The sequence below is a fragment of the Oryzias melastigma genome, linkage group LG7 (assembly GCF_002922805.2).
Source record: "Oryzias melastigma strain HK-1 linkage group LG7, ASM292280v2, whole genome shotgun sequence".
Lineage (NCBI taxonomy): Eukaryota > Metazoa > Chordata > Actinopteri > Beloniformes > Adrianichthyidae > Oryzias > Oryzias melastigma.
This window is the reverse complement of record NC_050518.1, coordinates 12,282,217-12,307,028: the sequence shown is the minus strand read 5'-3', so window position 1 is coordinate 12,307,028 and position 24,812 is coordinate 12,282,217. Positions and strand designations below refer to the sequence as shown.

Sequence of the window (24,812 nt, the reverse complement as noted above, 5' to 3'; positions counted from 1 at the left end):
GCTGTCAGTACACATAAATGACTCACTATAAAACAACAAAAGATTACAAAAACAAAACTCCCTCAGAAAGAAAGGGATGAGTCAGAACATACCAGACCAATATGCTTATTCTTTCAGTCATTACAATGAGATAATGATGGAGTGTGTCAGCTGATTAATAAAAGAAGAGTCAAAAGGTGGTGTTCTACTGACATGAAACTCAAACTACACAACATGTAATGTTTGAATCACCATAACAGACTGCTAAAAATAATAAAAAAGCTTTTTTTATATATTACATGCATTTTTAAAGGCATTCACATAGAAAATATGATTAATTTTGCTTAAACTAAAACACTAAATGTGACAGAATGGGGAAAAAAACAAGTCATCAAACTGAAATAAGCATGGCTGACTGATTAAAAAAAATCTGTCTGATTAACATTCTCCTTTTTTTTATTACGCCTTGGAAATTTATTAAGTTCTCAAAATTTAATGGATAATCTGGTCTTAATGGCATAAATCCTGTACTTAAGTGCAATGCTTAATATTTCAGCTATGCTTGCTCATTTCTGTATCAGTCGTTGCTTGAACGAGGCAAAAAAGTTCAGGTTATCATCACGAACGTCTGAGTATTTGTTGGTTTATTGAAATAAGGTCATTCTTAATTTTGTAATTTAATGCTGCAGGTACAGAATATTGGGAAAAATTGAATATAATTTTAGAAAATACACACTTTCTCGATCTGTATCTGGGTTTCGAAAAGAAAAGTGCTTTCCTACTGTTTCTAATCCAGTAGAAGACCAAATATACTCTTCCATGTTCTGTGAAGACAGAAGACTTCAAAGGAGTCTCTAATTATTACTGACAGACTTACACACCAGCACATTTGCTGTGACAAAGGTTTGTCTTGATTTAAAGCCGTCTTCCTGCTGACTCCTCTTCTTCATTCTCTTTTGTGTTTTAAAGCAGTCGTCTTTATTAGACATCTGCCATTAATCAACAGCCATCTTCCGTTTTCTCACAGCGTTGAATAATGGAGAAATTCAACAACAGACAGAGCCATCAAACATATTTACTCACGAGATCCGAAAGCATTGCTTTGACGGATGAATGAAGGCAAAGAGAAGTTAAACCGAAACAAGCTGTCCAGTAGTGATTTAAGGCACGAGGTGGAGCACGTGGATTCATGCTAGGATGTTAGAAGTTTTGCAAGATCATGGTGTTTTTTTTTGTTATTTTTTAAGTTAAATAGTCTTAAACTTCACAAAAGTGTCATAAAACGACAACTATTTCAGGGTATCACCGTTAAAGCCATTAGAGGCTGGATGGCTGAGTTGGCTGCCTTGCAGGACTGGTGTGGAGGAAACCACAGTTTGGGGCGCGATGAGCTTGTTCCAGTATGGGTCCTTAAGCAAGACCCTTCACGCTGCTGCCTGTGTGGCCATGGGGGGCCATAGGGGGCCATAGGGTTCCCTGTGCCTGTCCCCAGCCCAGATACAATACAGGGTTGTGTCAGGAAGGGCATATGGCGTAAAAATCTCTGACAAACCAAATGTGCAGCTCAATGAAAGCTGGTAAGTTTTGGTGATTTATATGCCAATAGATGAATGACAACCACCATTAAAATCATTACTTGATATCATAAGTGGAAATTTGAAAGTTGACTTAGCCTTTAGATTGAACATTTTAATTTTCAACAGAGATAAGACAATCAAGATCTGACTTTGTGCTGTAAAATTATTGTATAATTATAAAACAGACTTTAAATAGAGATCGATAACGAGGACTCACACCCCACTTCTAAGCTACAGTGTTACATAGTTCACATTTTTTAAATTGTTTGATTTCTTTTGTTTTTTTGTTTTTTTTTTCTCTTTGAAATTACTGTGTTAACATGTACATTTTGAATTGAAAAATTACTTATACAAGGGTGTGACATTCTTCTCTTCTCTTCTCATTCCATTTGTGAAAAGCTTTTGTAAAATGTAACAAAATCTCCTGAAAATGTATTAAAAAAATAAATAAATAAAAAAAAAAAATCAAACAAACTACTTGCTTTTTTCTGCTTATTGAGCAAAATTAACATTATTTCACCCTCTACTAATCATTCCACTTAAATTAAGTTAATTTAAAAATGACAATTATTTGTGACAAGAGACTTGGAAGTTGCCCTGGACTTGTAAAACGATTAACGTATGACACTGTCTGGCCGAACTCTTTAGTAACATGTTCATGTCTTTAATGTTAAAAAAGATCTACCCAAAAAATGCACCTCAAAACACAATTTTAAAGTCTGTTTTGATGTCTATGCATTTCCCCGCTTGGTTAAAAGTCAGAAACAGAGCTTCAAAGACTGGACGCAGCATGAATCAAGCCATAAAAGGAGGCACAAGAATTTCAGAAGTTTTAGCATCAGTGAATGTTACTGAGCTTTATTTTAATTTTATATTGGTTACCATGGTGACAATGCAGTGTAAATGCAATTAAAAGTGTAACTTCGGCTAATTAAAAAAAGTTTTTGTTAAATCCAAAGGATCAGCCAGCAAAAACGTTTGCTATGTTTCACTCACCGTTGAAGCTGGCGTTGCGTATGTACCTCAGCAGAGTCTTTCCATCTGCAGACTCCATTTGTGGACACACGCCAGGATGCTCTGGACACAAGTCCCTCTGCATGTCGTGCAGGGCGTGGGCCATCGCATACACGGCGTCAATCACAAACTGTACTTTCCCTTCCTGTTCATACTTGGAGTCGATCCCAATGCGCTCCTGGCCTGAAAAAACGCAAGCAAAGATGATTAATTCAACCATTATGTATCAGAAACATCCAGATGTCACATCCTCCATCCATCCATTCATTTTCTAAACCTGCTTAATCCTTTTCAAGGTCATGGGGTTCCTGGAACCAATCTTTGTTACTGTCAGAGAAAGGCCCTGGATATGTCACCAGTGCGTCACCTTTTTTTTATCTGTTTGATTCAGGAGAAACTTTCAATTAACGGGACAATGTGTAGAAAGAAAGAAAAAACGCAACTCATGCTACAGTCACAAATACAACTGCCACAGTGTGAAGAGGGGGCATCAGCAGAATCTCCAGAGTTTCATCCCGCTGCCTGATTTAAAAAAAAAATGTTGGTGTGGTCATAATTGTCGACGGTGGCCATCAGGCGTCAGTCAGGTGGAGGTGACATATTTTCGTAATTGGGCGACTCAGGGGCAGGTGGGTGGCAGTCACAAACTGGATGATCATCAGACAATTTTGAGGACTTCGGAGACCCTCCTATCAGTCAATTATCGTGCTGCTGGCTTCCTGCATGCCAGTAATTGGACTGTTGCAACCTCAAAATGTTTCCTCTGTGTCAACTTTTGCATCAAATTTGAACTTTTTCTAAAACCCCTGTATAAAAATGCAATTACAAATGATGCTGAACAGCCACGTACCAAATTTACTTAAAAACTTGTATTTATGTCTCCACACGGTGGCATGCTGGGATATGTGACCGTAGTCTTAAACAGTCTCTGAAAAGCAACTCAATGAAGAGAAAAACAAAACTCTCTTCAAGCACTTCAATTGTGTCTGTACACCGATTCCAGCACTGGAATTCATTTCAGCGACAGAACCTGCCATCAAGAAATATAACCTGACTAACAGAAACAGAACAACTGAGGATGAAGGTGTCAGTCCCTGTTTCCAGCGCCAAACCACCCTCCGCCAATCTCACCTTATAGGAAGGAAGAGCAGTAACATCTCTGCAGCAGTATCATAACATCACAATCCTACCGGCAGACAAAGGGAGATGCATAGAGGTCGTGAACACATGTCACATCCCTTTTCATCTGTACTCCCATCGCAGAAAAGATAAAGACAAGACAACGGTCCCTGAAAGAATCAAGTTGACATCAGAGCCCAAATGTGATCTGCTGGACTTTTTCTTGAACATCACCTATTTTCACTTTCAAGGGCAACGCTTCTGGCCCAAATATGTCCTTATAGCAGCTGATCTGACTATGGAACAAGTAAAATAACAGAGCTTGACACCCCTTCCTGGAACTGCACCCAGACATCGATTCAGATAAGTGGATGACACACAGGTTAAAATCTAAACCCAGAAAGTGGAAGAATTCACTCGCCACATCAATACGATGGACAGATACATCAAGTTCACTCAGAGAAATGCCAAGAACAATTGTTTGTACATATCAAGAAAGGCTGGAATCTGAACATTGAGATGTTTAGAGAATTCCCTCACATTGACCACTTTGTTTGACTTCTAACTCCCACTTAGACATAAGATACGGGGCTGGATATAAATCATTCAAACTCAAGAGGAACTGAGAACTTGCAAGAACCCAAGAAAAATGAGACCCTGACAGAAACATCATTGTCCCCTTTTTTGTCTCAGCTGAATTCGAAAAGCTCAGAAGGATCTTAAATAAACAACATGTCTGTTATATTTAAACTCAGTAACACACTAAGGTGAATCCCAATCCCAATGATAAAACCCAGATGAAGAAGAAGCAGAGAAATGTGGCGTCTGATCGAACTCCTCCACGAAAAGAGGCCATGGTACAAAAGAGCCACAGCGTCAGGCCTGCACTTCAAGGACAGTGAACACTCCTTAAAGACAATAAACTCACATTCTGGACAGAGGGGACAGATAGTTGAGTCAAAAATATGAAAATAACAAAACTTTCCATGAACGAATGAGACAGTTCCTGTCCCTCATGTATATTCCTGCTTTGACGTCTTTGCTTGGCAGACTGGGTCCCATTCAGTGCAGCAACACAGATAATAAACCATCAATGAGATGCCCATTTCTGAGCTACACCAAGACCTTTTTATGCGGACATTAGCCACAAATTCTGATTATCACTGGATCATTGACATTAGTCCCCTCACATGACATCTTTTTTTTTTTTTACTTTTATTCCACATCTGAAACAGTCAGGAGGCTACATATCCTCTGAGTTCTCCATGGGCACTTAGAACTGAATAAGCTACTTGGATGAGCAGCCAAACGCCTCCTAGATCAACCTTTGAAGTCCAGTTTCCCTGAAGAATAGAATCATGTGTTAAAATGACAGAGAATCTGCACGGGCTTAAATGAAAGAGGAAAACACATTTAATTCCCAAGTGGGATATTTCAAGCTGAGCTGAGAGACAAAGTGTTTGTGACAAATACAGCAGAGTCAGTCGAATTACCGAAGTGTGCCGCAATGTAATATGCAGCCAACAATGAACCCTCATTTGTCCCATCTGAAAGAAGATGAAAATCACCGTGAACTTTAGTAACACACTTTGCTACAGTGGCTTATATCCATCTGTCAGTGATCTGCCCTTTCACTACAGGCTGCTGTAAAGGTTTTTGCCTCATTGTACCGTTACACTTTCTGAATGCCTAATCTACAACCTCTTCTCTTAGTTTTTTAATTTGAGCTAACAGATTTTTTAAACAGATTTAAAAGGATGCATAAAATCAAAATTGTTGTCTCACACATTATAATTATCACATTTCAGACCCCATTTAAAAAGAATGTAATCAAGCAAGCAAAAATAATGAAGACGATTTTCTCAGCGGTGATCTTAGCAAGACATTCATGAAAATGTGGGAGACATCCATAAAAGGAAGGAAGGCCAAAGTAACCTGCTCTGACATTTCAGTCCATTTCTCAAAACTCAATATACATCTCAGCCCACACATAACCTTTCTGATTTCTTGAGCTCTGTGAAGAGAGCTCAGGGAATCTTTATAGGGATGGCCCTGGAATGCAAAACGCCTCCTGTTAGTATAAAATATTCAGAAATATCATCTCAGCTGGAGGTTCAGCAAGAAACAAAAGGTAAAGCATTCCCAAGGGAAAAAATAAAAGTCTTTTTTTGTCATCATTTAGTATAGAGGATCTTAGAGTAGAAGAGCATCTTCTCACTTTATAAAAGATAACAATACTAAGGAAATAAATCCCACAGAAAATTTCAGTTTTTTACCACATACAGAATTCTGGGAAAATTATTTAAGCACAAGGCATTTCAGCCATCATCCATGATAATGCAGCTCAGATGCAGAGAAATGAAAGCCTGTCACTGCATTGGCAGATGTAGTCTTGTTAACATGGGAATGCATCACTGCTGGAAACAACACTATCATTTATACAATAGAACGGTAGTGCTGAAACAGAATGGGGACAGAAAGGAAATTTAGTTTTCTGGCTCATATAAAGCATTTTTTTAGCATTTAGTCTTAGAAGCCAAATACAGTTTCTATCTGTCCAAAATCTACTCGATAGGAAGACCTCCTTGACCTGCTGGCTGAAGCTCCAACAAGAGGGGTCTAATTCAACCCCACACGCCTGCAGCTTCTCATGACAACATTTTCCATCATCTCCCCACATTCTTCTGTCATGTCAAAACCTACATACCTGTGCATTTGCGGCTGCTGTCCTCTCTCTTTGAGGCACTGAGCAGTCTGCAGTCAAAGTTTTCCTCCCAAAACTCAGCAAACCACACGTTCCTGCGGTTGTTCTCCAGAGTGAGACCGGTGAAGTACTCGTCGAATCCTGCGAGGGAGGGAAGAACACAATGACTCATTTCTTGACCAATTACCAAGCGATTCAGACCTGGAGGAAATGAAATAAAAACTTTTGCAACAGAAGCGATGCCTTGGCAGGTGTGCAGGTAATCGTGCTGAGCACTGGAATCATTAGCAGGAGTCATAACTTCAGGAAAATGTGGCCTTGATGGTCTGCCTTTCTACCAAACTCTGTGTAACTTCAGTCACTCCTTTTATCTCAGAAATCTTAATCATTAATACTAAAATGGGTCATAATACTTAAGAGTTGTAATCACAGCCTTTCCCTGTCACTCAAGCCTGTAAAGTTTAGACAAAGTTTTGTTCTTCTAAGTGGAGATGGAGTGAAGGCCTATTATGTCTGAGCACCAAACCTTTTGACAAAAAAACCTTTTTTAACTGAACGTACTCTTTTTTTGTTTGGCTATTTATCGAATCTACAGCATTTGAATGTAAATAACTCAGAATTTTGCTTTTATTGACTTAACTTAGTACACAACCAGACAGAGTTCACATCTATACCCAAGGAGATGGTCCAGTATATGTGAAAACAAAGCAAAATAGCATAAAATGAGGCAGAAATGGAACATGCAACTTAATGCACAAATTGAATAATTATGATATATAAATACTGATATAATTTACATAAATTCTGTAATAAGACACTAAACCTTCAAATGGATTATTGAGATATACAGAGAAAAGGTGACAGAGTCATTTAATAAAGCTGTTTTATTGTGATTGAAGTAAATGAGTTCTAGATTACCAAAGATAGAAGGATTTCCTGTATCGCTCTCCAGAGCAGTGGGGTTGCATGAATCTGTTGCTGAAGCTGCTCTTTAACTTGTCCGGTGTATCGAGGAGGGGTGGGAGGGCCTGTCAAGGATGCCAGCAGTTTTGGCAGGATCCTGTCCTCCACCAGCTCCTCCAGGGTGACAGGTTCAGTGCCCACAACAGACTATGTCTTTTTTTGAGTTTGTTCAGTCTAATGGCATCAGTTGCGTTGATGCCAAACATCACAGTGAGGAGGATGGGGTTCTCCACAAAACACAGATATAGAATGTCCAGCCTGACACTGGAAGGTCGTGAGTTCAAAATCCAGGCCAAGTAATACCAAGTACTCTAAAAATGGGACCTCTAAAAATACTTGACACTCAGCATTTAAGAAGTTGGATTCTTAATGTTCCCGAGCGCAGCTGTGCTTTGTTGTCCATATTAACTTTCAAGTGTTTATATTTATCTAGAAAGTCCAGATCTCCCCCACTGATGTTGACAGGAAATAGCAGGGCTTGTTTCTTCTGAAGCCCCCCACCATCTTTCTTGTCTTGGCTACGTTCAGGAGCAGGTGGTTTTCCTCACTCCACTTTACAAAATGGTCAATCAGGTCCCTGTGCTCAGCTCACCCCTCTGCACACATCCCATATTTGATACATCACTTGAGGATTTCTGCAAATAACAAGAGCTGGTGCAGTGTTTTTGTTAAGAGAAAGGGATACAGCAAAATGAGGTCTGACAGTCAAATGGTGACCATGGGAGAAGTGGAGGTTTCTAGAGATGCCTTCAGAACTGGCTGGATGGTTTAAAGTAGTGGAGCATTCAAAAAACATGATGGTTGGTTCTGTCCAGAGAGACGTGAGTCGGATTAGCAGGTGGATGATGGGGTTTATAGGGAAAAATCGATATGTTACGATATTTTAGAATTTAGAATACTGACATGGCGATATTTAGTTATTTAATTATGAGGGTCCTTTAGCGTCTTACTTTTGTCTTCCAGTTAAACCCCTTACAGCTAGTTGTCAGCACAGCAAAACAACAAGATCTAGTGAGAATCAGCTTGAATTAAATGTTTTGTGAGCCTCGTGGTTTTGGTTATTGTGAGACATGTAATGCTTTACTTTGTCAGATTTTTTCTTATAATAAAAAACATTTATTGTGAAAATCAGACGTGGTTGACTGTTCCCTTTAAAAACAAATATGTCTTAATTTACCAAAAGAAAAGTACCATGAGTTTGTGGCTAAAACCAACCTGTATATTAAATACACTGTTAGTGAATAATGTGATCATTAAATTAAACACATTTTAACATTTTACTAAAACGAAAGACGTATTAATATTCAGGTTGAGTTTTTTTCTAAACCTAAAACAAAAGTAAAAAATTGTTCTGGTGCAGTCTGGGTAGAGAAGCGACCGGACCAACAAAGTTTGAAACAGGTTTAGGCTGCAGCAGCTGTGAGGCAAACTGCAAAGAAAAACTCAGGGAGTCCATGATGGAATAAATGCAAAAGAAAAAAAAAAAAAAACTTTGAATGGAGACAAAGGATTGTGGACTTCACGTGAATACAGAAGTTTCTGGATTTGTGTTTGTGCTGTAGAGTTCCCCAAATATTGAATATAATAATAAAAAGAAAACTTGTGTGAATGCAGTAAAACCTTCACACTATTGTGTTCCTGTTTCTCTTTATTTCTATATTTTTCTTCCGTACACTTTTTGTATGTTCATAACTCTTCAACTTCTTCACCTATTCAACTCATTCAACTATCAAGACATTCAACTTTTTTAGGAGATGGGCAATCAAAAGTTTTACCTTTGGGCAAACTTGGCATTTAGCTAAAAAAATAGCAATAAGTTAGTTGTTATATAGCTAATTTTATATTTTCCAGTTTTTATACTACTATGTAACCATTTATGTTTACATCATGTTTTCTCATTTGGCTACTTTGGCATGTACTGAATATTTTTGAAATAATTTGTAGTTTAGCTCATATTTTAACACTATGCTGACTTTTTTTTTAGCTAATTGCATCTACCATTGACTGCATATGAGAACTGGACTTAGTGATCAAGTGAGCTTAATCAAACTTTAGCCTCAATAACTACTTTAGCATTAACAAAATTGCTTTTCAGCTTCAGCATTTTCAGTGGACACATTCAGCTTACAGCATTCACTCTTTCAGTATCACAGGTGATGCCATATATCTAGTTTTTTTTAAGTTTTAAAATAGGAAAGTGAAATTAAACATTAAAAAAATCACATAAATAAAAACATCTCACATTTTTTGCCACAATGTGTTTGCTTGATAACCAAGAACACTATAAACTAATAGAACTGCATAGGCTTACAAATACTGTGCAGTTTCTTGAACATTGCTTCCAGTAGTACTTTAATAAGTCAGCAAGCACATGAATAGAGAAGAATAGATGGTAATAACTGTGGGAGCATGGGCGCTCTCTGCATACCTTTAATGGACGAGCGTTTGGGCAGGATTGTCACTGCTCCCACAGCTACATCCTCAAGCTGGTGGATTGGGCTGCTCTTGGAGCCCCAGCTGTCGGATCCGATCCAAAGGAAATGTCCCACTCGATTGGCCCTTTTGGTGGCATTGAGAACTCCCCTGCAAGGACATTTGTGTTTATTTGTGGAGAGATCAGGCGGGATGTGCAATCCTATAACTATTACACAGGAACAATCACCATTGAGGGGCTGTTTGGATATCTCAGCCTCTCATAAGCTCTTTCTGTGCTTTGTCTGAGACACAAATGTTTCTATTTACAGATAATGAGCACACGTCTCCACGTATTTCATGCTTCTTCATTTGGGCTCTGGATTTCATCATTGGTTCCTCATTCTGCATTTAAATTGGAAAAATCTTTGATCCTGCATTTATTTATATAAACATTACGCACAGGGGTGGTGCGCGTGTGTGGGTGTGAAACAATATTTTCCTTGCTTTTTTTTTGTCATCTACGTTCCCAATCCTCTGAGAAATGTGTGTTTGTGTTGTTATAGGTATGTTTGTGCAGCAGACACAGCCTGTGCTCACAGTAAATCTGTGCCTCCAGCTTTTTCTTCAAGAGCTGCTCCTCAAAGATGAAAGACCTTAACATATCAAGTCATCAGCGCGTCTGCACCACATGCATGAAGCCAGAATGTGCGTCTCACCGTATGTCCTCTTCGTTGGCAAAGATGATGACTGCCCGTGAGCGGGGCGATTCCAGCAACTGTTGGATGGTTTTGTCGTAGTCCTCCATCTTGGGGTTGTGCGGGATTTTCAAAGACTGGGCGATGCAGATCCCACCTTTATGATGGGTGAGAGGTAAGGAAGGGTCAGACCTTTGGGATGATTTCACCCACTCATTCTTGCACAAAGATTCACTCAGACACACAAAAAGCCCATCGTCATAAACGCACAATCTTCTCTGTGTGCACACCTCCCACCATAGACAGTGAAACATCTCAGATCAATAGGTGGACTCTGATGAAACTGCCTTGCCTCTTACAGAGTATGGATCAAACCACAGCAGGATGCAATTTAGCAAATATAGTGCATCTCCCTATTTAACGTTAGCACCATTTAGACGACAAAATGACTCTTATAATTAACTCTTTTACTGTATGAAATCAAATATTTGAAGCACACAATCACAGAAAGCAAACATTTTAACATTAAAATTAACGATAAACATTTTTTGTGCCATGTTGTTAGAGAACTTTACAAGGAAATACGTGGTAATCAATCTTGTAACAAATAAAAAATACAAATCAGTAATCAGAGGTGCTAATATGAGACATGACCGTTTCTGAAGAAGGCAAAGAGGTAAGGATGATTTAGTTGTCAGCATGTAATTTTGTAATTTTATAAAGAGAAAACTAAATTTTAGGAAATTGGCTATTAGTAGACTGGAAATGATTTTTAATTACCTCTCTATTAAAAAGAAAAAAAAATCAGGATGAATAGTTTAGCCATTGGAGTTATCCTTGTTTTTTGAGAGTTATAACTGCTATTGGACTAAAGGTTTTGATCATTGACTGTATAGGACCATCAGTGGATTCACTGGAGGCCCCAAGCTGAAAACTAAATAAAAGTGTCTAAAATACATTTTACCCCCATCAATTCTGTCATTAAAAAAAAAAAAAAACACCCCAAATCACGGAAGTTGAATAAAACTGATTATGTGAAAGTGTTTCATCCTCCTGACAGGTTAACAAATCTTAGGATTTTTCCAAGCTTAAATAATTCTTTTCTTTAACATTTAAGTGTAATGTAATTTTTTCCATGCTTGTCAAAACATTTGGATTCTTTACATTAAAGCTGTCTAAAAGTAAGGACCTATGTATGGTTTAATAATAATAATAATAATGGTTAAACGTTACAGATAGCCCTATGTTATTGTGTGCCTGGGGCCTCCTCACTGTTAGGTTTGACACTTTATAGAAGAACTAGACAAAAAGGTGACTGAATATAATTCATTTGGTTGGAGCTGGAGGTAGACTATTTTCCATGGGTGATTTCACAATCGCCCAGTCCAGTTTTCACGTACAGTCAATGGCTTAGATAAAATCTATAAATTATTATGTATACAGATAAACTGTTCTTTCATTTTTACTCATCCTTTTTTTATTCCAAATCCATTTACTAAATGAAAAAAACATGATGTAATCAGTTTCTTATAAAAATAAATAAACAAGTTAACTACTAAGAAACAATTAACTTCCTGGTTGTTCCAGTTCTGCAACCAACTTGTCAAACTTGAGTGCCATACCAATCTTTAAAAAGAGTTTCTGAATTGACCAACAAGTAATAATGAACCACTATAGGCTCTATCTTGTTCTCTGCTAATTACTCAACCACGATGTAACATTTCAGAGTTATTAAGTTCCAGCAAAGATGCTTTAGGAGTAATGATTAACCTCCATCTAGTTTCTGATTTCTTTCTTACTACCTAAGCAACATTATGTGCATTGTATTGTAAAGTGTGCCCCATTATAAAGCACTTTATACTATAACCTGAACTAATCAGATTGCACTAAGCAATAACAAACACAGGATGTTAATATAGCCAATAAATCACTCTGACTGGTCATTGCTAATGAGTTTTAACAGGATAAAGAACATTAATTTGGTGGCGTACTAAACAGCTGCTGGGAACTATATGTGGAATGGCCCATTATTCCAACTGCCTCTCAGAAGATTATTGTGTTTTTTCTTTGCTTTTTAGCAGCTCCTTATTAGGGGAAGGTGAAAGATCTATTTTTTTTTCTTATAAAAAGAAGAAAAACAACATTATTTGCTTAAATCTGGCACTATAATTGTAAGTATGTAGGACAAGGTTACCATTAATGGGCTTTTGATAAACAGAATATATCAGCAAGTGTGTTGGTGAACATCTGCAGGTCCAAACTGAACATTTTTTAAAGACAGCAGCTTGTGTCCTTAGTCAACAGCAAAGCTTTACCCAAACCAATTAAATTTCCCCCTCTCAAGCATTCTAATAGAACATCCAATAACCTCTCAGTTTGAGTTTCTCTGAATAGACAGAGGGATGGAAAGGATCTCTTAATTGCCACTCTCTGCAGGCTCATTACTTAGATATAAACAGCTTTTAGCTGGCAGATCATACATTTCCAGTCAGGGTTTACTGTGGCCTTTCTTAAAGCAGAGAACAGCAAAATGATCACTACTAAACTGCTTCTCACATAATTTTAGAGTCCCAGCAAGCAAAACTGAGGAGTTTTCTTGATGTGGGAAAATACATTCTGAGTGCCAAAAGATTTATCAGATGTCTGCTGTTATACTGCACGAGTGGACTAAACATAAAAATAGGAAATCCGCCAGTGGCATGGTTGATGCTTCAGGGTTTGTGGAAAGGTGTTTATTGTGGCTCGGTGTGTAGAAGATAAAAATAAAAATGTCAGATTTCTTGGCCAATAAGACTAAAGTACTGTTTTACTAGAACTTTCCAGATGATTTAATCACATTCACTCACATTATGACATACAAGTGTGTAAATGACCAATTAATGCCTCAGTCAAATCTGCCCTTAGGGCTAGATATGGGTTGTTATATTGGCAAACCTGTGTGGGACATGGAGGTACGCACAAAATTTTAAGATGATAGAACACTCAATGTGCCTGTTGGGCATGTCCAGGCCTTGGGGGTGCTTTCCTTCATGTTTTCCAACATACCCTGCTCTGGCATGTTCTAATTGGCTGGACATATTTGAACCAGGAAATCCGTCATGAGTAGATATATAGAAATCATTTAGAAACTGTGGCCCTTGAGGCCTGAAGTTGCCTATCCCTGCTTTAGAGCAACAACGTTCATCCACGTTTTTTTCCTACAGGCATGCTGCAGGCAACAGGACAACACACAAGGGTAAGTAAGGGTCAAGTAGGTGAAATGCAGGGACTTCACATCCCTGAAACCTGCAGAAGTGGCCTATTAAGGTCCGTTCACACCGAATGCGATTGGAGCGACAAATTCGCAGCATATTTGCTGCTCGTCGCCTGTCAAAAAATGTGTTTCTGACGCTCTGATCAAGTCACTGAAAAAGTCACGTGCCCCAAACTGAGTTCCTGATTGGCTGATGCGACGCAGTGGCCTGTTAAACTTCAGGTATTTACATTTTGGCTGTGCCCAATTCGCACCTCACCGCTCAAATCGAGCTGCTGGACTTTCGCGCAGCACCAGGCCCTCATATCGCGCCGCGCCAGTAGCTCGTATCCCGCCGCGGGGCTTCAATTCGCCTCAGAGTGCACCTGTACCATTGAATAACATTGGAGCTGGCCACCTCTGCCGCGTGAGTGAAAAGTGCACGCTCCATATATGTAAAACCTAACTGTTGAAAATTAAGACATTGGACAATCAAAGTATATTTTGTGTGGGCATCCTGCGGGTGTCTTTCGACCAGCGCATCCCTCTGCGTGCAGCATTGCGCGCAGATAGGAGCCAGTATGTGCACCTTACTAACGCTTGGAGTGCTTCATAAAGGACACTGTACAACAGCATCACCTGAACGTCATAAGTGCGTATGATTTATAACTTAACTAACATTTACCACATGCTTGCCAATGGTTTGTCCTATTCTAGTGACCTCCCTTAAGGTGGCCTGCATGAGCTTCAAGTGAACTGCAAGACACACCTGCACTCCTCTTAAGATGCATTACCTTTTTTATAATGTTTATATCTTGATCTCCTGTTATGCTGGTCTTTCTTTTCCTTCACTTCCCCTAGTGGTGGAATTGTGCAACTGCTTTTGTTTATTCTCACTCAATGGGCTGCATTTTTAATTGTTAGAGGATTACAGTATATGTTGCTTTGAAAAACTCCAACTCTAACAACAAAGGGCAAGAATAAAACACCTCCTGTTTCTGAAGAGCTCAAGTCTCACAAACGTACTATCACTAAAACCTCACTGAGCAGTATGAAGGGCTATGATGGTTTAACAGTCTTGAGCGGGAATAGATTATAGTTCACGAAGGTCAATAATGCAGAACCGCAAGAGCCAGTGATGAAGATAAGAAGCTTTTGGAGCAGATCCCAATTTCAGAGAGGAAAAGTGCTGTGGTTTAATGCTGCACTAAAAACTGTGCGCTGCTAGTTGTGTAACGGCGGCTAAATTATTGAGAATCTGCAGAACACCTCAGCTGTCAGTTATGGTCATACATTTGATCTGGGAGGCTGGCAGGAGGAAGATGCAAGTCTTGTAAGAGGAGGTCCAGAGCACTGTGCTGTGGGTCAGAGCGCTTTCACCTGTCACTGGAAGGCGGGGGGACTTGAAAGGATCCACAAGTCAAACTATGGGTTCAAAGAAAAGTTGCATGCCCGTCTCACTCAGAGATGGGTCATCTAAGGCAGAGAAACATTAGCCTAAGGGATAAAAGAGGTTTATTTCCACAAGATGAATACACTACAAGAACATTTTTTTTTTGTTTTTTTACAAAGATGTTTTGTACATTTTGAGAGGATATTTCTGCTGTAACCCTTCACTGAAGATCTCTGTGCCAGCGGTTCTTTAAATTCTGCCCTCACTTTTGTCCTCCGTGAACTACGATAAACAGCCAACCACCACAGTATTTTATTTGGGTTGCAGTTTAGGGTTTGCCTGAGCCATAGGCAAAAAAACCAATGATTTATTTTTTCTAGCTGTTGTGGATCTGCTGGTGTTCTCGGGACCGCAGATGTACGACCCAGTTTCAGGCGAGCTTTAGCTGCTAGATGAATGGCCTCACTTGAATGTAGAACATTTTGGTACATGGAAGAGTTGAGAATAGACCCAATGACTTTAAGGTGCTGTAAATGCAAACTGAACATAAATCAGAACCCCCACCCCCCTCCACCACCACCACCACGCTCGACACACGGCTTGACTTGTTGGTATTGAAATTCTCTGTTTGCTCTTCTGCTCTGCTAACAAACATCATGCAGGGCGTCTTAACATTAGTGGCACCTTTTCTCTGCAGTCACGCACTGATTAGCATATCTGGGACGGTTAAAGGTTTAGTGTCTTGCCTACGGAGGTTTCAGTACATTAACTCTACCTTTAATTGGTTTATTAAAAAAAAAAATCTCTTTGAGAATGCGTTGGCACTGTCTAATCCGTTTACCAGGAGTTTCATTTTTTTATGTCCCAAAATTAAAAAAGAAAAACAAATTTAATACATTCCAAAATAATGTTTGCAACCATTAGACACACACAATTCCTTTAAAATCCATGATTAGATGTGGATACAACACAAATTTAATCAAATTAAAATTGCTGTCAGAATTCCAGAACATTATCATTTGAAATAAAATACAAATAAATTACATGAAACGTCTAAAATTGATTTTAAATGGTGGTAAAAAATGTTTCATTATTGTATTATTTATTTAAAGTTGAAAGTGACCATTAGCTGGAAACAAGTTAGTTAGCAAATTCATTTTAAAATCATTCCTCGTTGATGAGGAAGAAAGTGACCAAAATACTTTAGTCTTTTTAATAAAAAAGCTGGATCATAGTTGCACAGAGTATTCTGAATCTCTGCCATGCATAAACAAAACTCTATAAAATGGACTCCACAAATATAGTCCTCAAGGCGGGTCGTGTGTGGCTTCAGGCCAATGTTTGTCAGACCAGGAAAATTGTCTTTAATACCTTAAATGGTCGTCTTTTCCAAACCTACATCTTGAGTGGTCAGTGTCCATTTTCCTACTCCTACCAGCAAAGTACTTCATGGCTTTGTTTTTCAGGGAAAAGTATTGATTATGTCCTTGGAACTTTCCCTAACTGGTTTCAAGTGGTCTGGAGCTCCATGTGGGTTAATGTAACATGCATTCATCAATTTGTTAACAACAAGGTATAAATAATGTAGTCTACTATAAAGGTATTGTATCAAAGTATAAAAAAAGCCTTAATTTAGTATTAAAAAAACGTCACTAGGTAAATATTGAAAGTCCTTCTTTAAGAAAATGAAATGTAGCATTTTATTATGACGAAATCTGAAAATGCTCATTAAATATAAACATGTACAAAAGACACTGTTGTTCACCTCATCTACCAAAGTGGATAAAAAACCTAAAACTTTAAGCTAATGATTAAAAAATAACAAAAGCTACTTAACATTAATTTATGCACGGTCCTACGGCATAAAATCCAACCTATAGGTACAAAGAAAAGCGACCTCTGCTCCACATTTGATTAAAATGTCAAAAACAGTTTTACGATCATTTTAGCTTAACTTCATCAGGCACTTGGAAGTTCTCCTCTTATCTGCCTGAGTTGCATGGGTCATGCACTGCATTAACTGCCTCAATTATTCATCCTGAATGCCCTCATATCTAAAAATGCACAGCAGCTTGAAGAAGCACTACTTTTGCTTGGTGAAACACAAATCCCTTGAAATTAGAATCTGTTGATGGTTGCAACCCCTGCCTCCACCCTCCCACTCATCTGCACCCTCCATACCAGAACCTCCAGGGGGTCCATAATGCTGCAATTATATTTATCAACTCGACAGTCTAAAAGGCCGACCTGTTCCCTGCAGTCCTCCATCCTGAACACTTGGGAGGACATCAAAATGTGAGCAGAAACACAACTTATGGTCACACATGTGACCTTTCAGAATTTTCCACCGCTGGCGTGGGACTCAGCAATGTCAAGAGGTCAAACAGAAGAATCACGGCCTATTACGCGACCACTGCAGAACTGTTAGATTACTTATTTTCACTCTTTTCTCCTTCAACTGTGACTTTCAGGCAAAAAATATGTAGATGGTTTTACCCCCAATCCAAAAACTAGATCTGAAAACTCATTATGCTGCCAATGTTCTGCGATCTATGCCACAGTGATACCTTGTGGGAGGTTTTCCCTTTTAAACGCAAGTCTTTTTTATGTAATGGAAAAACTCCACCGTCTCTTTGGCTTAAGTCCAGACACACACACACACAAAAAACTGCAAACAAGATTTATCTCTGCCAACTTCACCTGGGGCCAGATGGTCGGTCCAAAATGAGATAGTGACCAAACAGTGNNNCAAAAAAAAAAAAAAAAAAAATTGAAATCAATACAGGCTGACCGTCACTCTGGTCTCAGCTTGGAGTAATGGGCACCCATATTACATTAGTTCATGAGATGGTTCTCCTTGAAGTGGCGAAGCAAGAATCCTCCTAATGCATCTGACATTTCAATGTGACTGAATGGGGAAGCCACAAAGAAATTTTTTGACCACATCTTTGATGCTGGTGTTTTAACCCCCTTAAAACTAGTAGTCTGGATTTCACTGGACTTATCATCCCAGAAATCCATATACTACTTTTTAATGACTGTTATTATTCCTAAATGTGACCCAATTCAATCAGTTCGTGTGCAGAAGCATAATTAATCATGTGACTGTGGGGTTGTCATATTAAATAAAGGAAGTGTCCTTGGCTAAAGACGCCTTTTCTTCCATTGGAAAGTGTTCTCGTGGGGATATGAGGACATGATACTGCAGAGACTAAATGTGATGCAGCAACAATGGGCTGTAATTCTTTACCTCTTAGAAAACTCTTCGGGAGCCATAATTACAGCGTTGTTTGTTGCTCTCCACATTTGAAGAAAAGCAACAACAGAAGAAACCGATCTTGTTGATTTTATGACATAAAATGAATTGAGCCCTTTTCAACAATCCTTCAATCAGCTCTTTTTTCTTATTCAACCCCACAAAGGAGAATTTCTCCATTTCCTTCACTCTCTCTCATGCCTCTCTGTCAATGCAAATTACAGAGCCACAAACAGCTTGTTAAAGTTTTAGTGAGCGATCACACTGGACATGAATGCACACGGATAAAATATTCATGAATGCTGGACTTTGGATCAGTGCCTGTGGGATACCATTAGCTTTCTTCATTTTAGAGGTTTCCGCACATTAGTCTATTAGAAGCAGAGACAGAGCTCTCTGTCTGCAAAGTTAAAGGAAATAGATTGGTATCCACAGAAGTGTAGCTGAGAAGCAGAGGAAGACTTTCTCCCGTGGCAGGTTGGTAGAAGGGTAAAGATTTCTCCCACAACATTCCTCTTCAAGAAAACAAAAAAAGGCTTTTCTTGCAAAAAAACAGGTTTGATTAATTGGACTGTACTCCATAATAAGATACTTTTCTTGCAGGAAAACTGCAGCGGCAATGGAGTACAGTCTCTACAGACCACAGCTTGAAACAGTGATTTGATGAAGATAACCGACACACTGCACTGGCAAACAATATAGGTTGTATGACTGTCACTGTGGTTCTCAGACAATATCACTGCTGATTAAATTTGAGATGTGGTGAAACTCAAGGTACCTACAGACCGGCTGCATGCGGCGTGTTCAAAAACACTATACGCCGTTTCCCGAATACCCATCCAGCCGCTGGTGTTCACTATTTAGAATTATTTTCCACTCTCCAAACTCAGGAAATAAAATATCAAATATCCCACATGTATGTAAAAGAAATTGGGGGGAAGAAAGCTGCTTGTTGTATTTTTGGCCACTTTGTGCTTCTGAATTCAAATATATTCAATTTCATTTCTATAGCCCAATATCACAAAAACAATTGTCTCTTCGGGCTTCATATCGGTAGTTGTATAAAGGCAGAAAGTTAGTCATGAAATATAAACAATAACAGGTTGCTAAACTAAATAGACTAAGCTAAACTGGTTATCCCTGCCCTTAGACCCTCCTTCTCGGTAAGGAAAAACTCCAAAAAAAAGAAACCTCAGAGATGTCCATATGAAGGAGGGATCCTCTCAGGACATGTGATGTACCAGGACTGTTAAAGAAGAATTAGCTTATCTAACTCTACAACTACTTGTTTGAAAAACGTTCATAGATAGAACTGGGGGACATCTGCGGGCGAGGTCCACAGCCAAGACAAGCCAGAGGCGCGGTCCACGGCCAAGAACAGGAGAACGGACGATTGAAAATGTCTCCTGTTCTCCCCTCCGGGGGAGGTACGTACACATTGGCAACATCGACTCGTGCTCAAGTGGCCACTTATAACTAGTGAGCGGCAGCGAGGGCCTTCTTCCTCTACTGCTTTGTACTTTTCCGCCATCTACAGTTGGATGAGGCTTGATGTAAAATGTTGAAGCGATACAAATCTCCGGAATCTTATTCCAGGCTTTTTCTTTTACAGCTCTATTCCAATATATGAAAGATTTGAGTCATATAATTCTGACCAGCAGAAAAAGCATAAATTATTCCTCCTTCATGGTTGTGTTGACAATGGTTGGCCCTTCCATGTTTTGAAAAGGATGTGACCCACACGTCACTAACATATCGGAGTCTCTCAATGGTCACAGTTCAGCATTGTCACAATTTAGCAGTTAGTAATTCAATCTGTTGAACTTCCTGCATGCGATTAATGAATGCCCGTTCTGTCTGTGGAGCCCGCGGCCTGACTTAAAAACGTGTGTAGTGATACATGGATGGGAGCATTCTGAATACAGAAGCCCGAAATTTGGGTTGACGAGTGTTTACATAGACTTCATCAAAAGTGGCCTCTTGATTGCAAGTCGATGTGGCCAATGTGCATGTATCTTGAGGATAGGCAACTTCAGGCCTCGAGGCCCGCAGTGTCTGCATGATTTTCAGATATCCAACCCCTACTCATGACTTATTACCTGGTTCCGGTGTGTCCAGCCAATCAAAACATGCAGGAATGTGGTCCTCGAGGCCTGAAGTTTCCTATCCCTGCTTTAGAAACACGAAGCGGCCAAAAACACAACAAGCAGCTTTCTTCCCCCCAATTTCTTTGTGGGACATTTGGTGTTATGTTTGGAAAATAATTCGAAATAGTTATTTTACAACAAATATGATGCATAGCTGCCAGTTTTGTTCTCTTTCTTCACTTCCTGTAATGTTCCATGACTCAGAAGGCTACAGCCGGAGCAGCAAAACAGATCAATACTTCATCCTCTCAAAGCCAATTTTCAATAAATTGAAAATCCAAATCAATCTTCTTTGGGGTGAGAGCCACTGTACCTTTTTAGTCATTACAATGCAGTTTAAAATCTGAGCCCAAATCCTCACCTGCTTCCTTGGAGAGTTGAGTAAAAGCCTCCACTCCTTTTTCCCCATAACTGCCCTCAGAGGCCACTGTGGACACATAGGTCCAGTCCAAAGCTTGGATGATGTCCACCATGGCCTGAGCCTGGAATGAGTCTGGAGGAACCACTCGTGAGAAGAAGTCATAGCGTCTGTCGTCACTCAGCTCGGGGGCTGTTGACGCGTAGCTGATCTGAGGAATCTTGAAAAGACAAAAAAAAAGAAGAAAACTCTTTACTCATGTGCTGTTGATTCTGTGAGCAGTCACTGTGACAGCTACATTGACAAATGCTTTTCAAATCGTTGCATTTAAACATGTCCCTCTTTTTTTGCTGAGCAGTATTCTACATTTACAGTTTATTTTCCCTCTCTTTCATGATGCGTTTGGAGAAACCTCCAGGCTCTGAAGGTTTCCCCACAGTGGAGAAAAAAAAAAAAAAAGACTATTTTTTGCTACAAGTCGCACAATGCATTGTGCCACAAATTATATGCCTGCCACAGTCAGGTATATTTAAAGACTAGAAAAAAATAGTTCAGTGCAACACACTTCCAGGAGAGATTTAGGAGAGAACACTGAGAACAAATCTGTCCCTGAATGCCACATATGAAGCCATTTCTCGTATCGGAGCTAACCAGGAAAACTGAAAATGGAGCAGCAGCTGGCCTAACTTTTTTTTTTTTATGGAAACAAAGGGAATGCAGGGGAAAAAATAGCTCTATTTTAGATTTGAGCAACTAGCGTGACAATATGTTTGCTTGCAAAGCTTACAAGTCCGCTAACAAATATGTTTATAGACCAGAAGGATGAAATTTAATTCATAACTGACCCACATTGTAAAAAAAATTTTAAAATATGCTAATAATTTTAATGAAAAAAGCTAAGGAAATATTAGAGTTCTTGTTAAAGAAAAAACAATAAGAAAAACTAAAAAAGGAATGCTTTGTTTAGTTTTACAGTGATCCAATTTGTTGTGCATTATTCAATACAAATTTAAACGTTTTCTTATAAACTATCCAATTAACCACCCTTCAAAAAGCGGCGTTCACAGAGTGAGCATGACTTGCTGCAGGCCACAGGAGCGGAAATGTTTGTCACTTTCAATCTCTGTCATTCGCTGTTCATTATGACAAAGGAAGATGACTGCCTTTGTCAACACAATGAGCTCCAAACACTGAGAGCTTTTATATCTTGCACCTGTTTCACAATACTGTGTGATTCAATAATCTGAGACTAAATTCATTTTATACATTATTTTCTATGATATTTATTTGATGATCTGCTACCTGTAAAACATGTAGCTGCCACAGGAAATGACTTTTGTGAGAAATTTTTGAGAAGTATTTCACAGCACTGTTAACAGTTATACATTTTATTGCGAGGGATTTACCAAGATGGGAAGATGGGAAAATTAGATCAAATTTCTCTACTATTTACCATAAATAATTATATTCTTTATGTGATATTAATATGTGAATTTACACAGACAAAAATAATTATACGCCACTTTTGTTTTTGCTCCCATTTGCCATGAGATAAACTCAAAGACCTTTGTTGGCATGATCCATCCCACCTCACAGATGTGCCATATCAAGGTGATGATTAGACAGTATGATTATTGCACAGGTGTGCCTGGCCACATCAAAAGCCCAATCTTAAATGTGCCATTTTGTTTTATTAGGGGGTTAATCGAGTTGTAGGAAAAGGGCAATTCCAGCTGTAGAAGACAGACATTCAAATAAGTATTGCCTAACCAAAAGTGATATTGGTCAAGCGGGATAAATCCTAAAAGCTCAAAGTATCAGCATGAGGCACAAAGAAAAGCATCCCTAAACAAAGTTCTGACACAGGCCACAAAAGGCACATACCAGTGCCCAAGTATTGCCCAAACAAGAATGCCACTGGTCAAAAGAGACACATCCCGGACAAGCCCCCAAATATGTTACGACCCCCAAAGGCAAACCTGTCTAAAATGTAGGCGGAAACACAAAAAAGGACTGCAACATATGAAAAACTGACTCCAGGAAGATGAGGAACACAGCAGAATGGTAAGGGATGCAGCACAGCGGCAAGACATAACAGTGAACAATATTTGAGAGAAGTAGTTATTTTATGTTTTTACATTTTTTTTAGAACTTTGAGTTCATCTCATAAAACATGGGAGCAAAAACAAGTGTTGATATTTTTGCTTAGTGTATATTTATAATCTTCTTGGTTTCCCAATATTTTCAGATCTACTGTATGACATTTAAGGACAGATATGTATAATTTTATATTTTTTAAAAAATTACATTTCCAATAAACAGCTTTCACACACAATATTGAATATTAACACTTTCAAGACTGTACTGAGAGTTTTGACAATAATCTATGTATATATTGGATGATCACATGCATTTATGCTCTGATTCCATTTCAACAAAGGCTGCTTTAAGACTTAATATTTTAAAATCTACAAAATGACTTTACAGATTAGAGGGATGAACACTGGGGTTTATAATGGACAAAAAATTGCTTCTAAAAATCCTCGTCTGCAAAAACGCCTATCAGTCAATTTTTCAAAGTTCAGCAACCTGCTAATGGTCTGCAGGTGGTTCATTTTATTACAAAACTTCATAGGGTTGAGTAGCTTGGAGGTTTTTGCTCTTTTTCTGCACTCCTTTATGTGAGGGGAAATATGTTTTAGAAAGGCTGCCTAAGACGATGTGGCAAAATGAAAACCAATAGGTGTGAAAGCCTTTAATTATGTGTCAAAAATAAATTCTGAAATCCTTAAATTGCATTTATCTCTGCACTCTACTCTCGAGTTTGGCAGGACTCTTTGAAGGGTCAGGAGAGAAAAAGATTTCAAAAGAGAAATAATAATTTTGCTTCTTTGTGTAGTTTTAATATTTTTGTGTTTGAACCAAGTGTTAAAATTTACATAAACATATTTGATGTCTTCGACAGAGTATGTTATCACTGTTGACAAATTTTAATCACTTTTAGTGACTTGAAATATAAAAGTATAATTGCCCTCTTTTTAAGAATCCTATTTGAATTCCAAACCATCATTCCAGCCCGACAACACAAATGTAAAACCACATCTTTGCCAGCAGCAAGTAAAAGTTTCTATGAAGAAAAAAGTGGACAAAGAGAAGCTGATACATACAAGGTCGGTGTTGTGCACATCCCTGCGCTCCAAAAGGATGAAGGAGAATAAAAGAGACAAAGTCAAACTAAAGAAGGCCGTGTGTTTAAAAACACACTCTACAGCTTCCAGTACCTTTTGCCTGAACAGTCCTTCCAGAACATTTCAAACCAGCAACTTATTTTGTTTTTTTGGAAAACAAAATGAAAAAAAGCACATTTTATTGCTCTATGGAGGTTTAATGTTGAGACACTCAATAAAAAAATGGAAAATCCAGACACCAGGTGTCAAGATTGTGAAGAATTTGTCACAAAAATGTGCTGATTTAGTTTTTTATGCACCCTGATGAAGTCAGCCGGAGGCTCAAGTGTCATAAAAACAACAATCATAACAGGGAGCATGTGGGGGTTAAAAATGACTACTTTCATTAGATTTCTGGGTGTTACTTGTGGGAAATTCATCATTTTGTGGTTCCAATCTCAGAGTCTAATATGGGCACTCTATGAATGCCATCCATTCCTGTTAGAGGGATCAAAAGCGGATGGACACTGGGGAAACACCAGAATGAGGACACAGTGGTGTGCTGATGGGACTGCCTCAGCTCACAGTATGAGTTATAGCTTTGACCCACAACTCAAAAGGGGTCAATTGCACAAAGCTGACAAATTGGGGAGTCGAGGAGATGATCAGGTTGAAGGCAGCCTACGTCTTGAAATCTCCAAAGAAAAAAGTCATTAGAAACAAAATGAACAAATCAGCAAAAAACAGCTGGCTCTGCAATTAAGCAAATTCAGTTGGATCCTTTCTGATCTGC

The 24,812-nt window shown here is 38.7% G+C and overlaps 1 protein-coding gene across 1 annotated transcript in view; it reads right to left on the bottom strand.

Moving 5' to 3' along the window:
• Window positions 1-24,812, bottom strand: part of LOC112159110 (metabotropic glutamate receptor 7) — an 82,563-nt gene that overhangs the window by 28,629 nt on the left and 29,122 nt on the right. Inside the window, exons 2-6 of the mRNA XM_024292972.2 lie at window positions 20,856-21,072; window positions 10,488-10,623; window positions 9,785-9,939; window positions 6,397-6,534; window positions 2,553-2,753 (exon numbers count right to left, since the gene is read on the bottom strand). Coding sequence (XP_024148740.1) covers window positions 2,553-2,753; window positions 6,397-6,534; window positions 9,785-9,939; window positions 10,488-10,623; window positions 20,856-21,072 — 847 coding nt within the window. The remainder of the gene's footprint in view (window positions 1-2,552; window positions 2,754-6,396; window positions 6,535-9,784; window positions 9,940-10,487; window positions 10,624-20,855; window positions 21,073-24,812) is intronic.